The sequence below is a fragment of the Oryx dammah genome, unplaced genomic scaffold (assembly GCF_014754425.2).
Source record: "Oryx dammah isolate SB20612 unplaced genomic scaffold, SCBI_Odam_1.1 HiC_scaffold_11164, whole genome shotgun sequence".
Classification (NCBI taxonomy): Eukaryota; Metazoa; Chordata; class Mammalia; order Artiodactyla; family Bovidae; genus Oryx; species Oryx dammah.
In genome coordinates this window covers 858446-874690 of record NW_024080557.1, presented here as the reverse complement: position 1 = coordinate 874690, position 16245 = coordinate 858446, and the positions used below count along the sequence as shown (strand labels likewise).

The 16245-nt window shown below is 34.0% G+C and overlaps 1 protein-coding gene across 3 annotated transcripts in view; it reads left to right on the top strand.

Annotated features, from left to right (window-relative positions):
• Positions 1–16245, top strand: part of LOC120860724 (CUB and sushi domain-containing protein 3) — a 1429922-nt gene that overhangs the window by 1394280 nt on the left and 19397 nt on the right. For all 3 annotated transcript variants that reach the window (XM_040236474.1, XM_040236473.1, XM_040236472.1), the window contains 3 exons: positions 6805–6916; positions 9122–9301; positions 11985–12050. In XM_040236474.1, the coding sequence (XP_040092408.1) occupies positions 6805–6916; positions 9122–9301; positions 11985–12050 (358 nt within the window). The remainder of the gene's footprint in view (positions 1–6804; positions 6917–9121; positions 9302–11984; positions 12051–16245) is intronic.

The window sequence follows — 16245 nt, the reverse complement described above, 5'->3', positions numbered from 1 at the left end:
TGAAATAATGGAAATGAATAGAATTGAGTTGAGAATAGTCATCCATTAAAATGAATAGAATCATTCACTCTGCATTTTAAGAATTCTATTATAAACAGTGAAAAATATTATCACAAAGTTAAATTATTATTTAGATATTAAACATATATTAGATCATTATATTCTATCTAGATAAATATGAACAGGCTAGATTTAAGATATGTTAAAATCTAATATGTATATTTATATTAATCTCTATGAAAATTACAAATGAAATACTGAGTATGTTAAATTATAGATGTCAACTTTCTTACATGTTTATGGCAGATATGTGTGTTTGTCTGTATGTATACTTATTATATACATTTATATGTAAATTATGTTTACTAAACCTATGTAGAGCTAACAAAATTAAAGTGTTATGTAATTCTAACAAATATCAATTTATTGGTAGATTCCAAATAAATATGATCTTATATAACTAGAAAAGGCATAGCTAGCAGTTGAGGTAAACCCTTCCTCACAAGAGGAATTCTTTGAAGTAGCTTAAAACTAAAGACATTACAAGCCATGTGTGGGTTTGTCCCAGGCCACAAGAAAAGAGATCTGGGTGAGACTCATTAAGCCTAAAATCTAGGAACTGGACAACAGTACTAAGTCTCTTCAATTACTCTGCATTTATGTACTTCATTTTCTTTCTCTGTAGATTGGCCATATGGCAAAAGGTATATCATTTCTATTTACATCTCAGTCACATACAGCAAGATTGTCTCGATCTCAGTTTCAGATATCCAGAGACAGAATCAAAGTGTTCCAACTGTTGTATCTATCTCTGGTCTGATCTAATGACCAGTAGTGAGTTAAATAAAATCATAGCTGTGATTAGCCCACTTCTGGGAGGGACAGGAGAAAAGGGAAAGTTATGAATTGCAGAAGCACTCTGCATTTCTTAATTTTATTTTTAATATGTTTATTTGTTCATTCTCCTTTTCTATAAAGATTTATATAGTAGATTTTTGGACATTGATATAATTATTAAAATATAAGAATATATCTCCTGTTGTTAGGGATGACAAACACTGTAGCATTAGAAAAAAAAGTATTCAAAGTAATTTCTCTTTTTATCTAAAATATTGTCACTTGGAACAAGTTTAACTAGTAAGGAAAGCTGCTATCAAAATGATTAATGCAATGTCCAGATTAATTATGGAGGAAATACCAAACACAAATATTTCACTAACTGCTTATTACTCTAAATTGAGCTCTGGTGTTTAGAAGACATATACTGATTTAGGACTTGTTATATAAAGGTATTATAAATATAAAATTTTTAAAATTTGACTTTTAGATATTTAATTCTAAGTTATTTAACACTTGGATATTTAACCCTACCAAAATATCTTTGATGAAAAGCTCTGTCTTGACTACAGAGACTAAAAAGCATCCATGATTGAGGAGTAGGGAGACAGAAATAATCAACTAAAGACAACATGATCAATTATTTGTGATCATCCAGGATTGGCTATAAAGTAATGCTAGAAGTGGATAAATAGATAAAGGCAAGCCATATTGAAGAACTTTGAATTTTTGGTTGTTTTTTGGTTTGGATTTCTTTTGGGCCATTCCTTGCAGCATGTGGAAGAGTTCCCTGATCAGGGATGGAACCCGAACTCTTGGCAGTGAGAGTGAGGAGTCCTAACCACTGGACCACCTGGGAGTTTCCTGCATCTCTATAAAGAAATATAGGTTCTGTTGAGTTGCCTCTGAAACTTGCCTTTCTTACATTTGTTTACTTTATGTGATGACCCCTACAAAATATGTGGAAGTATGATTTTTGGATTAAATGACTTTTCCAAAATAAAAAAACAAAATAACTGTAGCAATTATATATGAATTCCAGTTTGTAATTGAAATAAGTACATAAGTACATTGAATGTTACATAGTGTTTTGTTACATTAAATGGTGAATATCATAACATGAATTTTAAAACAAAAAAGTAAAATTAAAATTTTAAAATTAAAATATTCTGATTATTTTTAATAAAAATTCTTAAAACAACTTAATTCAATTTTTCTCAGGGCCCAAAACTGATGCTCAGTCAGTGAAAATCCCTTGCATCTTAAGCATATGTGTTATCCTTTTGTTTTTATTACTTTGCCTTTCTACTTCAATTTTGTTAATTTTAATTTATCAAAATTTTATTAGAAGCTGCCTCAATTTTCCTTGGGCAAAATGTTTAATAGAACTATAAAAATACCAAAAAACACCAATATACAGCATTTAAAAGAGGAAATAAAGAGTTAAAGAAGATAAGTCATACTTACTAATTAGATATATCATAATTTTTAATGCATTTGCAGACAGCATACTAATTTGAGACAATTTAAAGAAAATTTTATTTAAACATTAACTGTGATTAAAATGATATGGGTTTTTAAAATTCTTGATATAAAAATAATTTTTAAAATTAATTTTCACATTATATATAATTCCTTATACACATAACACTTCTGTTAGTAAATATTGGTAGGAAAATTGTGCATAAATTATTTTACAAGAATTTTCAGAATTATATAATGGAAAATTTTATGATAGTACTATTTTTCTACAAATATTCAAATTATTTATGTTATAAATTATTTATAGTCAGAAAGGAATTTACATGGCAAGTTGGAAAAGGATGCAGAGATATGTAAAATATACAATTAAGTGGGTTGATCACTGGCAAAATTATTAATTAATTCAGTAATATTTAGAAAATATTTTATAATATGTTTAGAGCATTTTGAAATATTTAGATTTTTTTTTTTTTTTTTTTGGTTGGCTGCACTGTGGCTTGCCAGATCCTAATTCCCCACCCAGGGATCAAACCCATGTCATCTACACTGAGAGTATGGAATAATAACCAGTGGGCCTCCAGGGAAGTCTCTAGAGAATATTTTGATGATTGATTTGAGTGTAACAAATTCTGAATAAAAATCAGTTTCTAAATTTGTATAACTCTAGATCTATAAATATTTGATACAGATATTTGTGGGGCTTCCCTGGTGACTCATTCAGTAAAGAATCCACCTGCAATACAGGAGACCATGGTTTGATCCCTGGATCGAGAAAATCCCCTGGAGGAGGAAATGGCTACCCACTCCAATATTTTTGCCTGGGAAATCTCATTGACAGAGGAGCCTGGTGGGCTATGGTCTATGGATTCCAAGAGTCAGACAGGACTTAGCAGCTAAACCACCACCACCAGATATTTGTGAATTTGATAAAAATTTTACTATTTAAATGTGTTAATGATGTATGGAAAAACTTTAGATTTTAGTTCTATTGCATCTGGTTAATATATAAATCAGTATTTATTATGACTTCAGAAAAGATTACAGATGTTAGGAAAAAGTCTTAAAAGTTAAAAAAAATGTATGTAATCCATCATGTTTCTCATTCCTTACTAGTATAAAGGTTGCTGAAATAACCCAAATGTACTTTTCAAAGAACAAATAATGATTTAACTTTATTAAATTATGGAAAGGATATCACTGCATTTTAAGAAACTGATAGACATGTTAAACCTTTTTAAGTAGTCAAATAATTTTATACTAAGTCATTAGTCACCATCCCTTTAGTTGGTCCAACATTTTCAAGACACTTTCCTAAGCTCTTGATGTATGATGGTGAATAGCATAGAACCTTTGACTGAGAGAAGCTGTTTTGGTGTGTGGGTCAAATGGTATAGATTGTTTTATAGGATAGGTTGATAACACTGATAAAAATGGAAGGAGCTATGGAAGCACATGAGACAGTTTTCCTGATCTGTTTACTACAAGGAGAGCTTTCTAGAAACTTTATCTGAGCTAAATCTTTTAGGGTAAGATCTAAGAAAAAATTAGTTGGGGAATACATTCCATGTGGGAGGGACAGTGTCAAAATATGCATGCATTATGGGACCTGCAAAAGTTCAATATTATACAAGCACAATCTGAGTAAAAGTAAGTGGTCAATGGTGATGCTAGAGAGATGGCTAGTGATCAGATTATGGAGGCTTTTATCAGCCAAGTTAGCATGGTATAGCTTTATCTTATGAGGGATAAGCCAGTAAAGATTTTTAAAAGGATAATGTTAAAGTCGAACTTTCATGTTAAACAATCACTCTAACTTCCAAGTGAAAAATAAATTTAATGTGGTCAAGATTAGAGAAGTGGAGACGGGAAGTGATTATTATAATTGGCTATAATAATAATTTTGAAAGTTTGGTCCTTGATCTGCAGCAGCAATATTACCTAGGAACTTGGAAATGTGGATTTGGGAATCTCCCCCAGATTTACTTAGAATTCCTGAGGGAGGCTCAGCTAGCTTTATTTGGAAAAGTCCTTCTAGTGATTAAGATATCTGCTAAAGTTGGAGAATCATTGAGAAACAATGTCAAGGACTGAAATAAGTTGTATATGTGGAGAAAAGGGAAGGGGATGGTTTCAGAAAGATTTAGGAAGTAAAATGGTAGATTAAGAGGGGAGATTTATGGGTGAAGGGTGGCCATTAACTGAGATTCAGCTAAAGTATTATTGCTGGGTTGATTGAGGTGATGGGTTTTGGAGAGCTGGTCATACAAAAGAACAAAATTGCCAAGTCTATATGATCAGGTGTATAAATCATACAAGGAAGTAAAAAATCTGAAGTACCATATTTCACAACTTCAGGGAGTATGTGAATGGCATGCTCTGGAGCATAATTTGAAGGATTTGGTGTCTCAGTCGTGTAGAATCGACATGCCAATGCAGGTTTAATCCCTGGGTCAGGAAGATCCCCTGGAGAAGGAAATGGTAACTGACTCCAGTATTCTTCTGGGGAATTCTATGGACATAGGAATCTGGTGGGCTGCAGTCCATAGGGTCAGTCACAAAGAGTCAGGCATGATTAAGCAACTTAGCACATATTGAATACAGCATGAAAAGTGCTCCCTGGAGTAGAGCAGTGTAGTAGCACTGGACAAAATCAGGCTTTAAGAGGGTAGGAAATTTCCTGGATGCAGAGATGGCTGTAATGGAAGACTTTATATGAGAAAACTGGAAGGATAAAGGTTGTTATGAGAATGACTATTGGAACTGAATGTTCTGGTTGTAGCATAATTCTTGCTGATAACAAGAATATGAAGATGGTGGAATATAGCTGGTCTCAATGTGAAAAGCCTTAAGGCAACAATTGAACATTTTCAGACTCCAAATAGTGGGGAAGGCTGAAGTGCCAGACTCTTATAATCCTTATCTTCTCCTCTGTCTCTAACCCCTTAATAAATTCTGGTAATTGTCTCCCTGTAATATATTTTAAGTAAACAATCTCCTTTCTACGTCTGTTGCCACAAGTTGGTCAAACTTTATCCACTCAAATCTAAAATGGCAACACAAGCTTCATAATTAGAATTACTGTTCATCATTCTTCTGTTTTGTGGTTTCCTCATACAGTGGCTAGTTTAGTTTTTCAAAAATATTTTCTACAGAAATTTTAGTTGCTCTGAAAGCTTTAGAAATTTTATGTTTTTATTTGAGAGATTCAAAAACACTATAGCCTGCTATTTGAGATTCTTCAGAAACTGATTATATCTCTGTTCTAATAATTACTGCTGGAATTTATTTAAAGTTTATGTCCCATGCCCATATGGAGTGAATATATTCTATTTTATTTAATCCTTATATCTCAAGATAGATAATATCATCTTTACTTTTATATAGGGAATTAAGTTTCAAAGAGAAGACATAACTTATTCAAGTTAGATCAGATTCAAAGTTAAAGCCAAGTATACATGCCTCTGGGTCTATTTTATTTTTCACCTGTATCTCTTTGTTTACCACTTTTCTCCCAAATCCCCAGTTCACTGTGTAAATTATCTATGTTAACTAACCAAAAGTCCTCTTTTTTCCTCAACTATTAATATCATGGTATATGTTTTAACCACTATGTATTTTCTCATAATATTCTTATCTTTTCTACTATTATATCAGTTGTTTTCAAACTTCAGTGTTCATTAAAATCTCTTGGAGGATTTGTTAAATCACAAATAACTGGTTGCTAAGGTTCCAGAGTTGCTATTTCTGACAAATTCCTAGGTGATGCTGAGTTTACTGGTCTGGGACCCCACCTTGAAAAACTTTGTTCTATATATTTATACAAATTGAATATCTCTTAAAAGATCCCCTGGAGGAGGGAATAGCAACCCACTCCAGTATTCTTAACCTGGAGAATCCCGTGGACGGAGGAGCCTAGCGAGTCCATGGAGTCGCAAAGAGTCAGACACGACTGAGTGACTAACACTAAAAGCTTAGTGCAAATAACGTCTTCTATTGTATTTTTCTGTTACCAATACAATCTTCAGTAAACACCTTCATGTCTAATCTCATATTGCACTTACTGTCTTCTGTATTCATTTGCCTCTTATGTTGATATTTATCTTTATTTCTGCATGTCTTTGTCCATTTTCATGTATACATCTTTATTTGACACTTTGTCTATCTTATGTTTATATATAACTTATCGACCTTTTGGTATCTTATAAATTTTCTTCAAATTACAATGGCAAAAAGTTTGACTTCTATGTATACATTGTATTCAAGCATTTGATGCTGAATGTACACAGAGATCTAAGTTACTTTTTATCTTCGGTCTTTTTTTCCCCATTTTTACTTTAAATCAGATTTCAGTTTTCTTCCAACCTCTACCATTCAGAATTTCTTTTGAAAGCATTTTATCATCCATATTTTTTTTTCTTTTTTGTGTCTGTTGCTGCATTTGAAGTTACATTGGAACATTTGTTTTTTGCCTGCAATTTGCTTTAGGTGGGAAGTGTTGTGCAGTTCCACTGCAAAAAAGGACATCTTCTTCAAGGGTCTACAACACGGACTTGCCTTCCTGACCTCACTTGGAGTGGAATCCAGCCTGAGTGCATACGTAAGTATAAGAAATTATCCTTATAAAGGCTAAGACTTTATATGCATTATTTTCTAAGTGTGAAAATAAATTTATGTCCATGTAAATGGTGATTCACATTATTTCTAGGTTATTATAAAACATAATTCACATATGTAGTATTATTACTATAGCATAACCCCATGCCCGGTGAGAAGCATTATTTTTCAAGAAGTCAGAAGGCACAGGGAACAGTTTTGTTCTTTTTGTAAAGCTCTTGTAACTGTGTTCAGTTTGGTCACATGGTAATTTTAGATAATGATGATTTTTTGGTTCATAGAAATGACCTATGACTCTGAAGTACTGTGAGATATAGGAGGCTCCAACACAGTAGTGACTCAGTCTTTTTTCACTTTTTTGTTAAACTCTGAGAACCTGAGTAAAGCTAGAAACATCCATGAAAAGAAATATGCATGTATACCTTAACCAAATCATTGAATATTGCTTAGAATTTCCTTAAGCTTCTAAATGTGCACTGACCATAAGTTGGAAGAACTGTAAAGCATCTTTTTTTAATTATAGTTAGAAATAAATTTTAGCTGGTGAGTTATCCTTTTCTCCCCCCACCTTACTTCCTCATTTCAATCTCTTCCTCCATCTTTTTTGGGTGGAGAGAAAAATAAAGAGTAAACAGGAAAAGAAATACTCATCAGAAAGACATCTAGCTTTTAAGATTTCCTGAAGTCCAAATAAGTCCTGCAAATTTACTCTATCCCTGTCAGAATCACCCAAATAATAATGGGGGCTCATGTGGATGCACAGTTGACTGCAAAGTAGTAGAACACTCCACTGAGAAGTCATGTCACATGCCTGGCTGGCTTATACTTAAATACAGCAAAATTCCCTAAAAGAGAATTCCTTAGAGTGGGTACTTACTTTAGAACAGCTGTGTGGGATGTGACTAGACCTTTCATAGTAAACCAAGATTCTTTGGAGACCTGCACTTGGTATATAATGATTTAAATAAAATTAAGTAGCTTCTGTTACTGCAAAGCATATCAGGATTTCTAATTTGTGCATAATTAGGGTTAAGGATATAGCAGAAACAGACTATTTGTGTTTATTTCCCCAATGAGACTGAACTTTTATTAACTAAGTTATATTAAATATAAGCCATATAATATTATTTTTAAATGTGTTAAAATATTAGATATTATTTACAGTTTAGTTGTTTCTCCACTAAGAAAAAAATGCAAAAATTATTTTTCAAACAAATTTGTCCACAGAACATTCTTTCTCAGACAGGGTCTGTATTCATGAACACGTGATTAGATATGTCTTGTTTAGCAGGAGAATTCTTCATAGCATCTCTTACTGACTAAGAAGGGAATGGTTATCCTAAGATACAAAACAAGTAAACTGAGGGGTAGGGTCAAGTAGTGTCATAAGTGAAATAGTGGAGTTAAGACTGAGATTTAGTAATGGGTAAAACCATGGAGGAAAGGATACAAAAAAATCAAATGAATGAAAAATTATTGCTAGCATATGGACCTAAAATATGGCCAGAAAATGCCATGTGCAAAAAACTATTAAGTTGTACTTTTTACATTAGGAATATTAATAGCAAAGCAACATATTGAATTGTGATTGACTTTAACTTTAGAAAACATGCCTTTTAATTTAAATAAATATAATAAATGAAAAATTACAAATTAATGTTTCCTAAACTGGTACAGAAAATCTGAGTTTGACAAACTTTAAGAGTTATCTTACTGCAGGAGTTAATAGATTCTTTAAAATGCTAATATATACTGACTCTCCAGAATACATCTTTTATTTTTTCTCTATTTTTTAACATCCACCAGTGTTCCAGAGATGATTGTTTAGAAAATACTAGTCTGTGAAAACATTGATAAGCTTTCCTTGATGCACTGGAATATCTAAAGGTATACTTGTATAAAGGTATTGTTGTTGTTTAGTCACTAAGTCATGTCTAACTCTTTTGCAACCCCATAAAAGAGCCAGGCTCCTCTGTCCTTGGGATTTCCCAGGCAAGAATACCAGAATGGGTGGCCATCCAGGGACTGAACCTGCGTCTCCTGCATTAGGCTCATTCTTTACTTCTGAGTTACCAAGGAAGCCTGTATAAAGGCGTTAACATAGCTATAAAAATATATAATGATTCCAATCTGAAAATTTTTTAACATGTCAATAAAAGTGAACACTTTTTTCCTTTCTTTAACATAGCCCACAGCTGTAAACAGCCAGAAACTCCTGCTCATGCAAATGTAGTAGGAATGGACCTTCCATCCCATGGGTATACATTAGTTTATACCTGCCAGCCTGGCTTCTTCTTAGCTGGTGGAACAGAACATAGAGTGTGTAGATCTGATAACACCTGGACTGGAAAAGTTCCTGTTTGTGAAGGTAAGTTTTCTCTATAAAAGCTTGCAACAGAAGATTTTGTACTGTCTTGGATTTCCTCAGATATGAGATCAAAAGATTAATTAATTAACTTAGGAACAAAAGTAGAAGTGATGTAGTCATTTCATGCTCTGTTTTTTTCTTCTTACCTTTATTACTTTTCCTAGTTCTCTGCTCACAGTAGGTGTATTAGTTTTCTAGGGCCACCATAAAAATGTACTACAATCTAGATGGCTTGAAAGAATAGAAATTTATTCTCTCACAGTTCTGAGGCCAGAAACCTAAACTCAAGTTGTCAGCAAGGCCCTGTATCCTCGGAGGGCTCTAGGGAAGAATCATTCCTTACCTCTTCCTAGCTTCCTATGGCTTCTGGCTATCCCTGGCTTTCCGTGGCTCCTAAAGGCCTCCTAAATTCTGCTTCTATTTTCACAGGGCATTTTTTCCTATGTATCTCTGTGTGTCCTCCTCACTTAGAAAAGCAGCAGTCATTGGATTTAAGGATTATCTCAGTAATATGTCACCTCAGGATTCCCACCTTTTTACATCTTCAAAAACTCTTGTTTCCAAATTAGGTCATGTTCTGAGGTTCCTGGTGAACATTAATTTGGAACATAAAATATTCAACCCACGTCAGTAGTGAAAACTGCTCCCAGCATTCCTGAGTTCATATCCTTCTGGTAGAGTAAGTCTGGTAGAAAGCCTTTCCCAAAATTTAGTTAGGGAGGCAGTATCCAGAAGTCTCATTGTCACAGGTTTTAATATAATAAATCTCTAAATTCCTCTCTCAGTCAGGATTATATGACAGTTTGACCTTATCTAGGTGCTGTGTTAACCTGTGTAGCTGCTTTACTTGATCAGAACAATTTCCATCTGGACAAGATATGATGAGTTTAGCAGAGGAAAAACAGTTTCCAGAAGAAGGAATAAAGGAAGATTTTCTAGAATTCTTAATAAAGTCATCAATACATTTTATTTCAGGCCTTTAGTTCTTGACGTCTTCAAGCATTCACAAATGTAAATGACTTTCTCCTTGTGAAATGTTTCATTCTCTTTGCTTCTGTAGGGCACTACAGATTGTTTTCTTTTTAAAGTTTTTTCATGATAGAAATCCCTTTTATGTGAGATCTTATTCTTTTATTTACTTTTCATTGTCTTTCTCCACTCTCCTATCCTTTCATCTGCCCTTTTCCAACTAGAATATAAGCACAAAAAAAAAAAAAAGGCCAAAACTGTGTCAACGTATTTACAAGTTTAATTTTGATTACTGGAGCAGTGCCTTATATGTGAAAAGTGTTTAATCAGTATTTGTTGAATAAATCAATATTTCATCTCCTCAAATTTCTGGGACACATTCTCCATTTCCTTTTTAAGCTTAATATTTTCTATCTTTTCTAAAGCTCTGTTCTTTGTTTTCTTTTCCTTTCATTCAATGTTCTCTCCCTAGGTGATCTAATTCATTCAAGCCAATGACTTAGTCTCCTCTATGAAGATTATTTACAAATTAATATTTCTAGCTCATATATCTGCTTTTAGTCCCAGACTTATATTTTCAATTCCTTACTTGATATTGCTTCTTGAATTTCTCAAAGATATTTAAATAATACATGCAAATATAAACTCATCAATTTCCCTTCACCATTGTTGTCTCTTGATGTTCCCTAACTTTGTGGTACCATCATCACATAATAAATAGAAATCTAGTAATCACCTTTGACATCTTCCTGTCCCTTTAGGTCCACCAGAATTTTAGTAGCTTTAAACAAAAAAAATCTATCCACTTCTCAGTTTATCATCACTACTACAGCAGTTTAACTCAGCATTATCTCTACTGAGACTACTGAAATGGCCTTTTAAGTTCTCTGTCCAAATCGATACCTACTTGTTTCCAAATTGTTCTCTATCTTGCAGCCAAGGGGATGTTCACCCAAATAACTTCTCTTTAAAGACTTTAAAGATATTACGTTGTTCTTAGGTAAAAGATGTACATCTTTACAGGTCCACAAGCACTGCATATCACAGCTGCTTCAACTTTGCAGACATATTCAGCACCTCACATGATTCTGAGCTCCTTTTGGTTTGGCTTTAAACTTTAAGTCTTTACCTTTGAGTCTCGTCAATTTCTTATGACACCATGGGATACCTTAACAATTTTTTTACTCAGTTTTTCTTCCTCTTTCTTTTTTGACCATGCCACAGAGCTCGTGGGATCCTAGTTGCCTGACCAGGGATTGAACCGGGGCCTGACCTATAAAGGAGCTGAGTACTAACCACAGGATCATCAGTGAATTCCCCATAATTTTTAACTCCTAAACATGAAACCTATCCAAATTATTTGCCTTTAAGCAATAGGAACATACCCTTAGCCCTCAGCTTCAATGTTGGAATCAATTATTTCCATGTTGATTTATGCCTTTAAAATAAGAAATAGGATGCAAAAATGCTAAGGTAGCACTAATATTCTCTTTGCCACACTGGATTCTAATGAAGATAATTATTAAAATTGTTAGGTGTACAACAGTAATGTTGAGTGGGAACTGAGATGCTATAGTGAACAGAACATTTTGGAGAAAATTATGATATGTCAGAGAGTAAAATTGACAAGACATCACATTGTGTATGTGTGTGTCTGTATATATGTGTTATTAATTATATTAAATTTTGTAAATGTTTTTGTTTCTTTTCATAGCTGGTTCCAAAATATTGGTGAAAGATCCTAGACCTGCACTTGGAACACCCAGCCCAAAGCTAAGTGGTTAGTCCTTTCAAATGCTTTTCTAGTAGTCATGGTTTCTAAAAGTGATCATTAACAAAGTGACAACCATTTATTTAGAAAACTATATTTCAACATGGAAATATGATGCATTTTACAGTTTGGAATTTGAAATTTTTAAATGTATATTATAAGATGTTGAACTTCAAGCAGTGTAATACTGTGACATGTTAATACCCAAAAATATTTTGTATAGTTCTCTCTATGAAATTTCCCTTCAAGAATATCTGCAGATAGCTATAAAATAATGGCAATGTTTTATTTAAAATACTAAAATCAAAATGAGGCTTATATATAATTTTTAAATGTAATTTTTTTAAAGAAGGAACCAGATACACTTGGAGTTGAGAGTAAAAGTTTACCAACATCTAGAACTTGTTCAGTTTATTTTCAATAATTTGATTTAAAACTAAATTATTTAATCATTAAACATAGGGAACTTGAAGTCCTACAACCATAATGTAATTCCCATTTTATACACTGCCTACCCTAAAACTCTGGAAAAGATACTTTCTACATCTGGGCATCCGTTTCTTTATCTATACAAAAAAATAATAGTAATGATTAGATTAATATGAACAAACTTCATGGAAATGAAGTACAAAGTGCTTAGCTCATGGTAGGGCCTCAGTATATGAGACCTGCTTTTTAACATATTAGTAAATATTATATTTACATGGTAGAAATGAAAAGATACACACAGAATGAAAGCCTCAGCATCTAATCTTTACCTTGAAAATAGATTTGGTCCATTTGTAATTAGCCAGGTACAGTGTTGCTGCTGCTAAGTCACTTCAGTCGTGTCTGACTCTGTGCGACCCCATAGACGGCAGCCCACCAGGCTCCTCTGTCCCTGGGATTCTCCAGGCAAGAACATTGGAGTGGGTTGCCATTTCCTTCTCCAATGCAGGAAAGTGAAAAGTGAAAGTGAAGTTGCTCAGTCGTGTCCAACTCTTTGAGACCCCATGGACTGTAGCCTACCAGGCTCCTCTGCCCATGGGGTTTTCCAGGCAAGAGTACTGGAGTGGGTTGCCATTTCCTTCTCCAAGGTACAATGTTAGAATGTAATATTTGTTGGTTTCAGAAGTTCTCAGGGTACATATAGTGGAAATGGACTGCCTACCAAAAGAAAAAAATCAGTTTGAAAAACTGATTCTTTTCAACAGTCAGTGAAAACAGACTGAATTTCTCTAAAGTAACCAATGAATATGTCATCATAAGAGAGAAAGCATTTCATGAAATCAGAAAACCACAATGGTCAATCAATGCCCAGAACTCTCCAAGAAAGATGCTTTATCTGGGAGCCAGAAGGGTGCTCAGAATAATAGCTCCAGCACATAGAGTATAACCCTAGACTGTCTGCAGCAAAATATGGCCAGTGTCCACCAATCAGGCTGACAATTTTTTTTTAAAGAATATGAAAGAACTAAACAACAAACTAATATATATGATATAATATTTTTAAAAACTGTTAGTTGCTCAGTCATGTCCAACTCTCTGCAACCCTATGGAGTGGTATAACATATATACATATAAAGATTTCTCATCAACCAATGAAATAATTTTTATTTTCTTTAAAATTTCATGGGAAAGCTATGAGAATTGATCATATATCAATAAATAATCAACATAAATTTCAAAGCAAAGTTAGTCTTATCTGACCATGATGCAGTTGAAAGTCAATAAGAAAATGGATAATTTTTTAAAATGTCTCAGTGTTTGGAAATTAAGAACAAAATGAATACTAATGAATAACTTATGAATTGAGGAAGAAATTAAAATGGAAAATATAGCAATAGAGCTTAATTACGCTGAAAAATCTAAATATCAAAACTTGGGGACTAGAAAAGGTAAACATGTGAAGGAAATATAAAGCTTTAAACCTTTATATTAGAAGAAAAGAAAGCCTCAGAATTGATTAATGTCCTATTAAGAATATATGAAAAGTATAATGGAATGACAAAATTAAGCAGAATTCAATATAATATAAATAAATAAACCAAAAAAATCTGAAGATATAATAAAAGAATCTCAAAAGAGCCAAAGGTAGTTCTTTTAAAACATGTTCAAAGTGAAAAATTTCTGGTAAGATTGATCAAGAAAGGAACAAAAATTAAATAACATTTCAAAAGAAAATGTGATAATTAGATAATATATTGAATAAATTAATATATGTAACAGAAAATACCAGACCACCTTAACCTGCCTCCAGAGAAATCTGTATGCAAATCAAGAAGCGACAGTTAAAATTGGTCATGGAACAATAACAGGTTCAAAATTGTTATAGGAGTACATCAAATATGTATTCTGTCACCATTCTTACTCATCTTATATGCAGAGTACATCATGCAAAATGCTGGACTGGATGAATCTCAAGCTGGAATCAAGATTGCCAGGAGAAATATCAATAACCACAGATTTGCAGATAACACCACCCTAATGGAAGAAACTGGGAAAGGTCAGTTTTCACTCCAATCCCAAAGAAAGGCAGTGCCAAAGAACGCTCAAACTACCGCACAATTGCACTCATCTCACACTCTAGTAAAGTAATGCTCAAAATTCTCCAAGCCAGGCTTCAGCAATATATGAAGTGTGAACTTCCAGATGTTCAAGCTGGTTTTAGAATAGGCAGAGGAACCAGAGATCAAATTGCCAACATCTGCTGGATCATAGAAAAAGCAAGAGAGTTCAAGAAAAACATCTATTTCTCCTTTATTGCCTATGCCAAAGCCTTTGACTGTGTGGATCACAATAAACTGTGGAAAATTCTGAAAGAGATGGGAATACCAGACCACCTAACCTGCCTCTTGAGAAATCTATATGCAGGTCAGGAGGCAACAGTTAGAACTGGAATTGGAACAACAGGCTGGTTCCAAACAGGAAAAGGAGTCATCAAGGTTGTATACTGTCACCCTGCTTATTTAACTTCTATGCAGAGTACATCATGAGAAACACTGGGCTGGAAGAAGCATAAGCTGGAATCAAGATTGCTGGGAGAAATATCAATAACCTCAAATATGCAGATGACACCACCCTTATGGTAGAAAGTGAAGAGGAACTAAAAAGCCTCTTGATGAAAGTGAAAGAGGAGAGTGAAAATGTTGGCTTAAAGCTCAACATTCAGAAAATCAAGATCATGGCATCTGGTCCCATCACTTCATGGGAAATAGATGGGGAAACAGTGGAAACAATGTCAGACTTTATTTTGGGGGGCTCCAAAATCATGGCAGATGATGACTGCAACCGTAAAATTAAAAGACACTTATTCCTTGGAAGGAAAGTTATGACCAACGTAGATAGCATATTCAAAAGCAGAGACATTACTTTGCCGACTAAAGTCCGTCTAGTCAAGGCTATGGTTTTTCCAGTGGTCATGTATGGATGTGAGAGTTCGACTGTGAAGAAAGCTGAGCACTGAAGAATTAATGCTTTTGAACTGTGGTGTTGGAGAAGACTCTTGAGAGTCTCTTGGACTGCAAGGAAATCCAACCTGTCCATTCTGAAGCAGATCAGCCCTGGGATTTCTTTGGAAGGAATGATGCTGAAGCTGAAACTCCAGTACTTTGGCCACCTCATGTGAAGAGTTGACTCATTGGAAAAGACTCTGATGCTGAGAGGGATTGGGGGCAGGAGGAGAAGGGGACGACAGAGGATGAGATGGCTGGATGGCATCACTAACTCAATGGATGTGATTCTGCATGAACTCCGGGAGTTGGTGATGGACAGGGAGGCCTGGCATGCTGCGATTCATGGGGTTGCAAAGAGTCAGACATGACTGAGCGACTGGACTGACTGACTGGATGGAAGAAAGCAAAGAGGAACTAAAGAGCTTCTTGATGAAGGTAAAATGGGAGAATGAAAAAGCTGACTTAAAACTGAACTTTCAAAAAACTAAGATCATGGCATCTAGTCCCATCACGAAATGGCAAATAGACGGGGGAAAAATAAAAACAATGGCAGACTTTATTTTCTTGGGCTCCAAAACCACTGTGAATGGTGAATGAAGCTATGAAATTAAAAGACACTTGCTCCTTGGAAGAAAAGCTATGACAATCCTAGACAACATATTTAAAAGCAGAGACATCACTTTGCTGACAAAGGTCCATATAGTCAAAGCTATGGTTTTGTCAAAGCTACGGATGTGAGAGTTGGATTATAAAGAAGGCTGAGTGCCAAA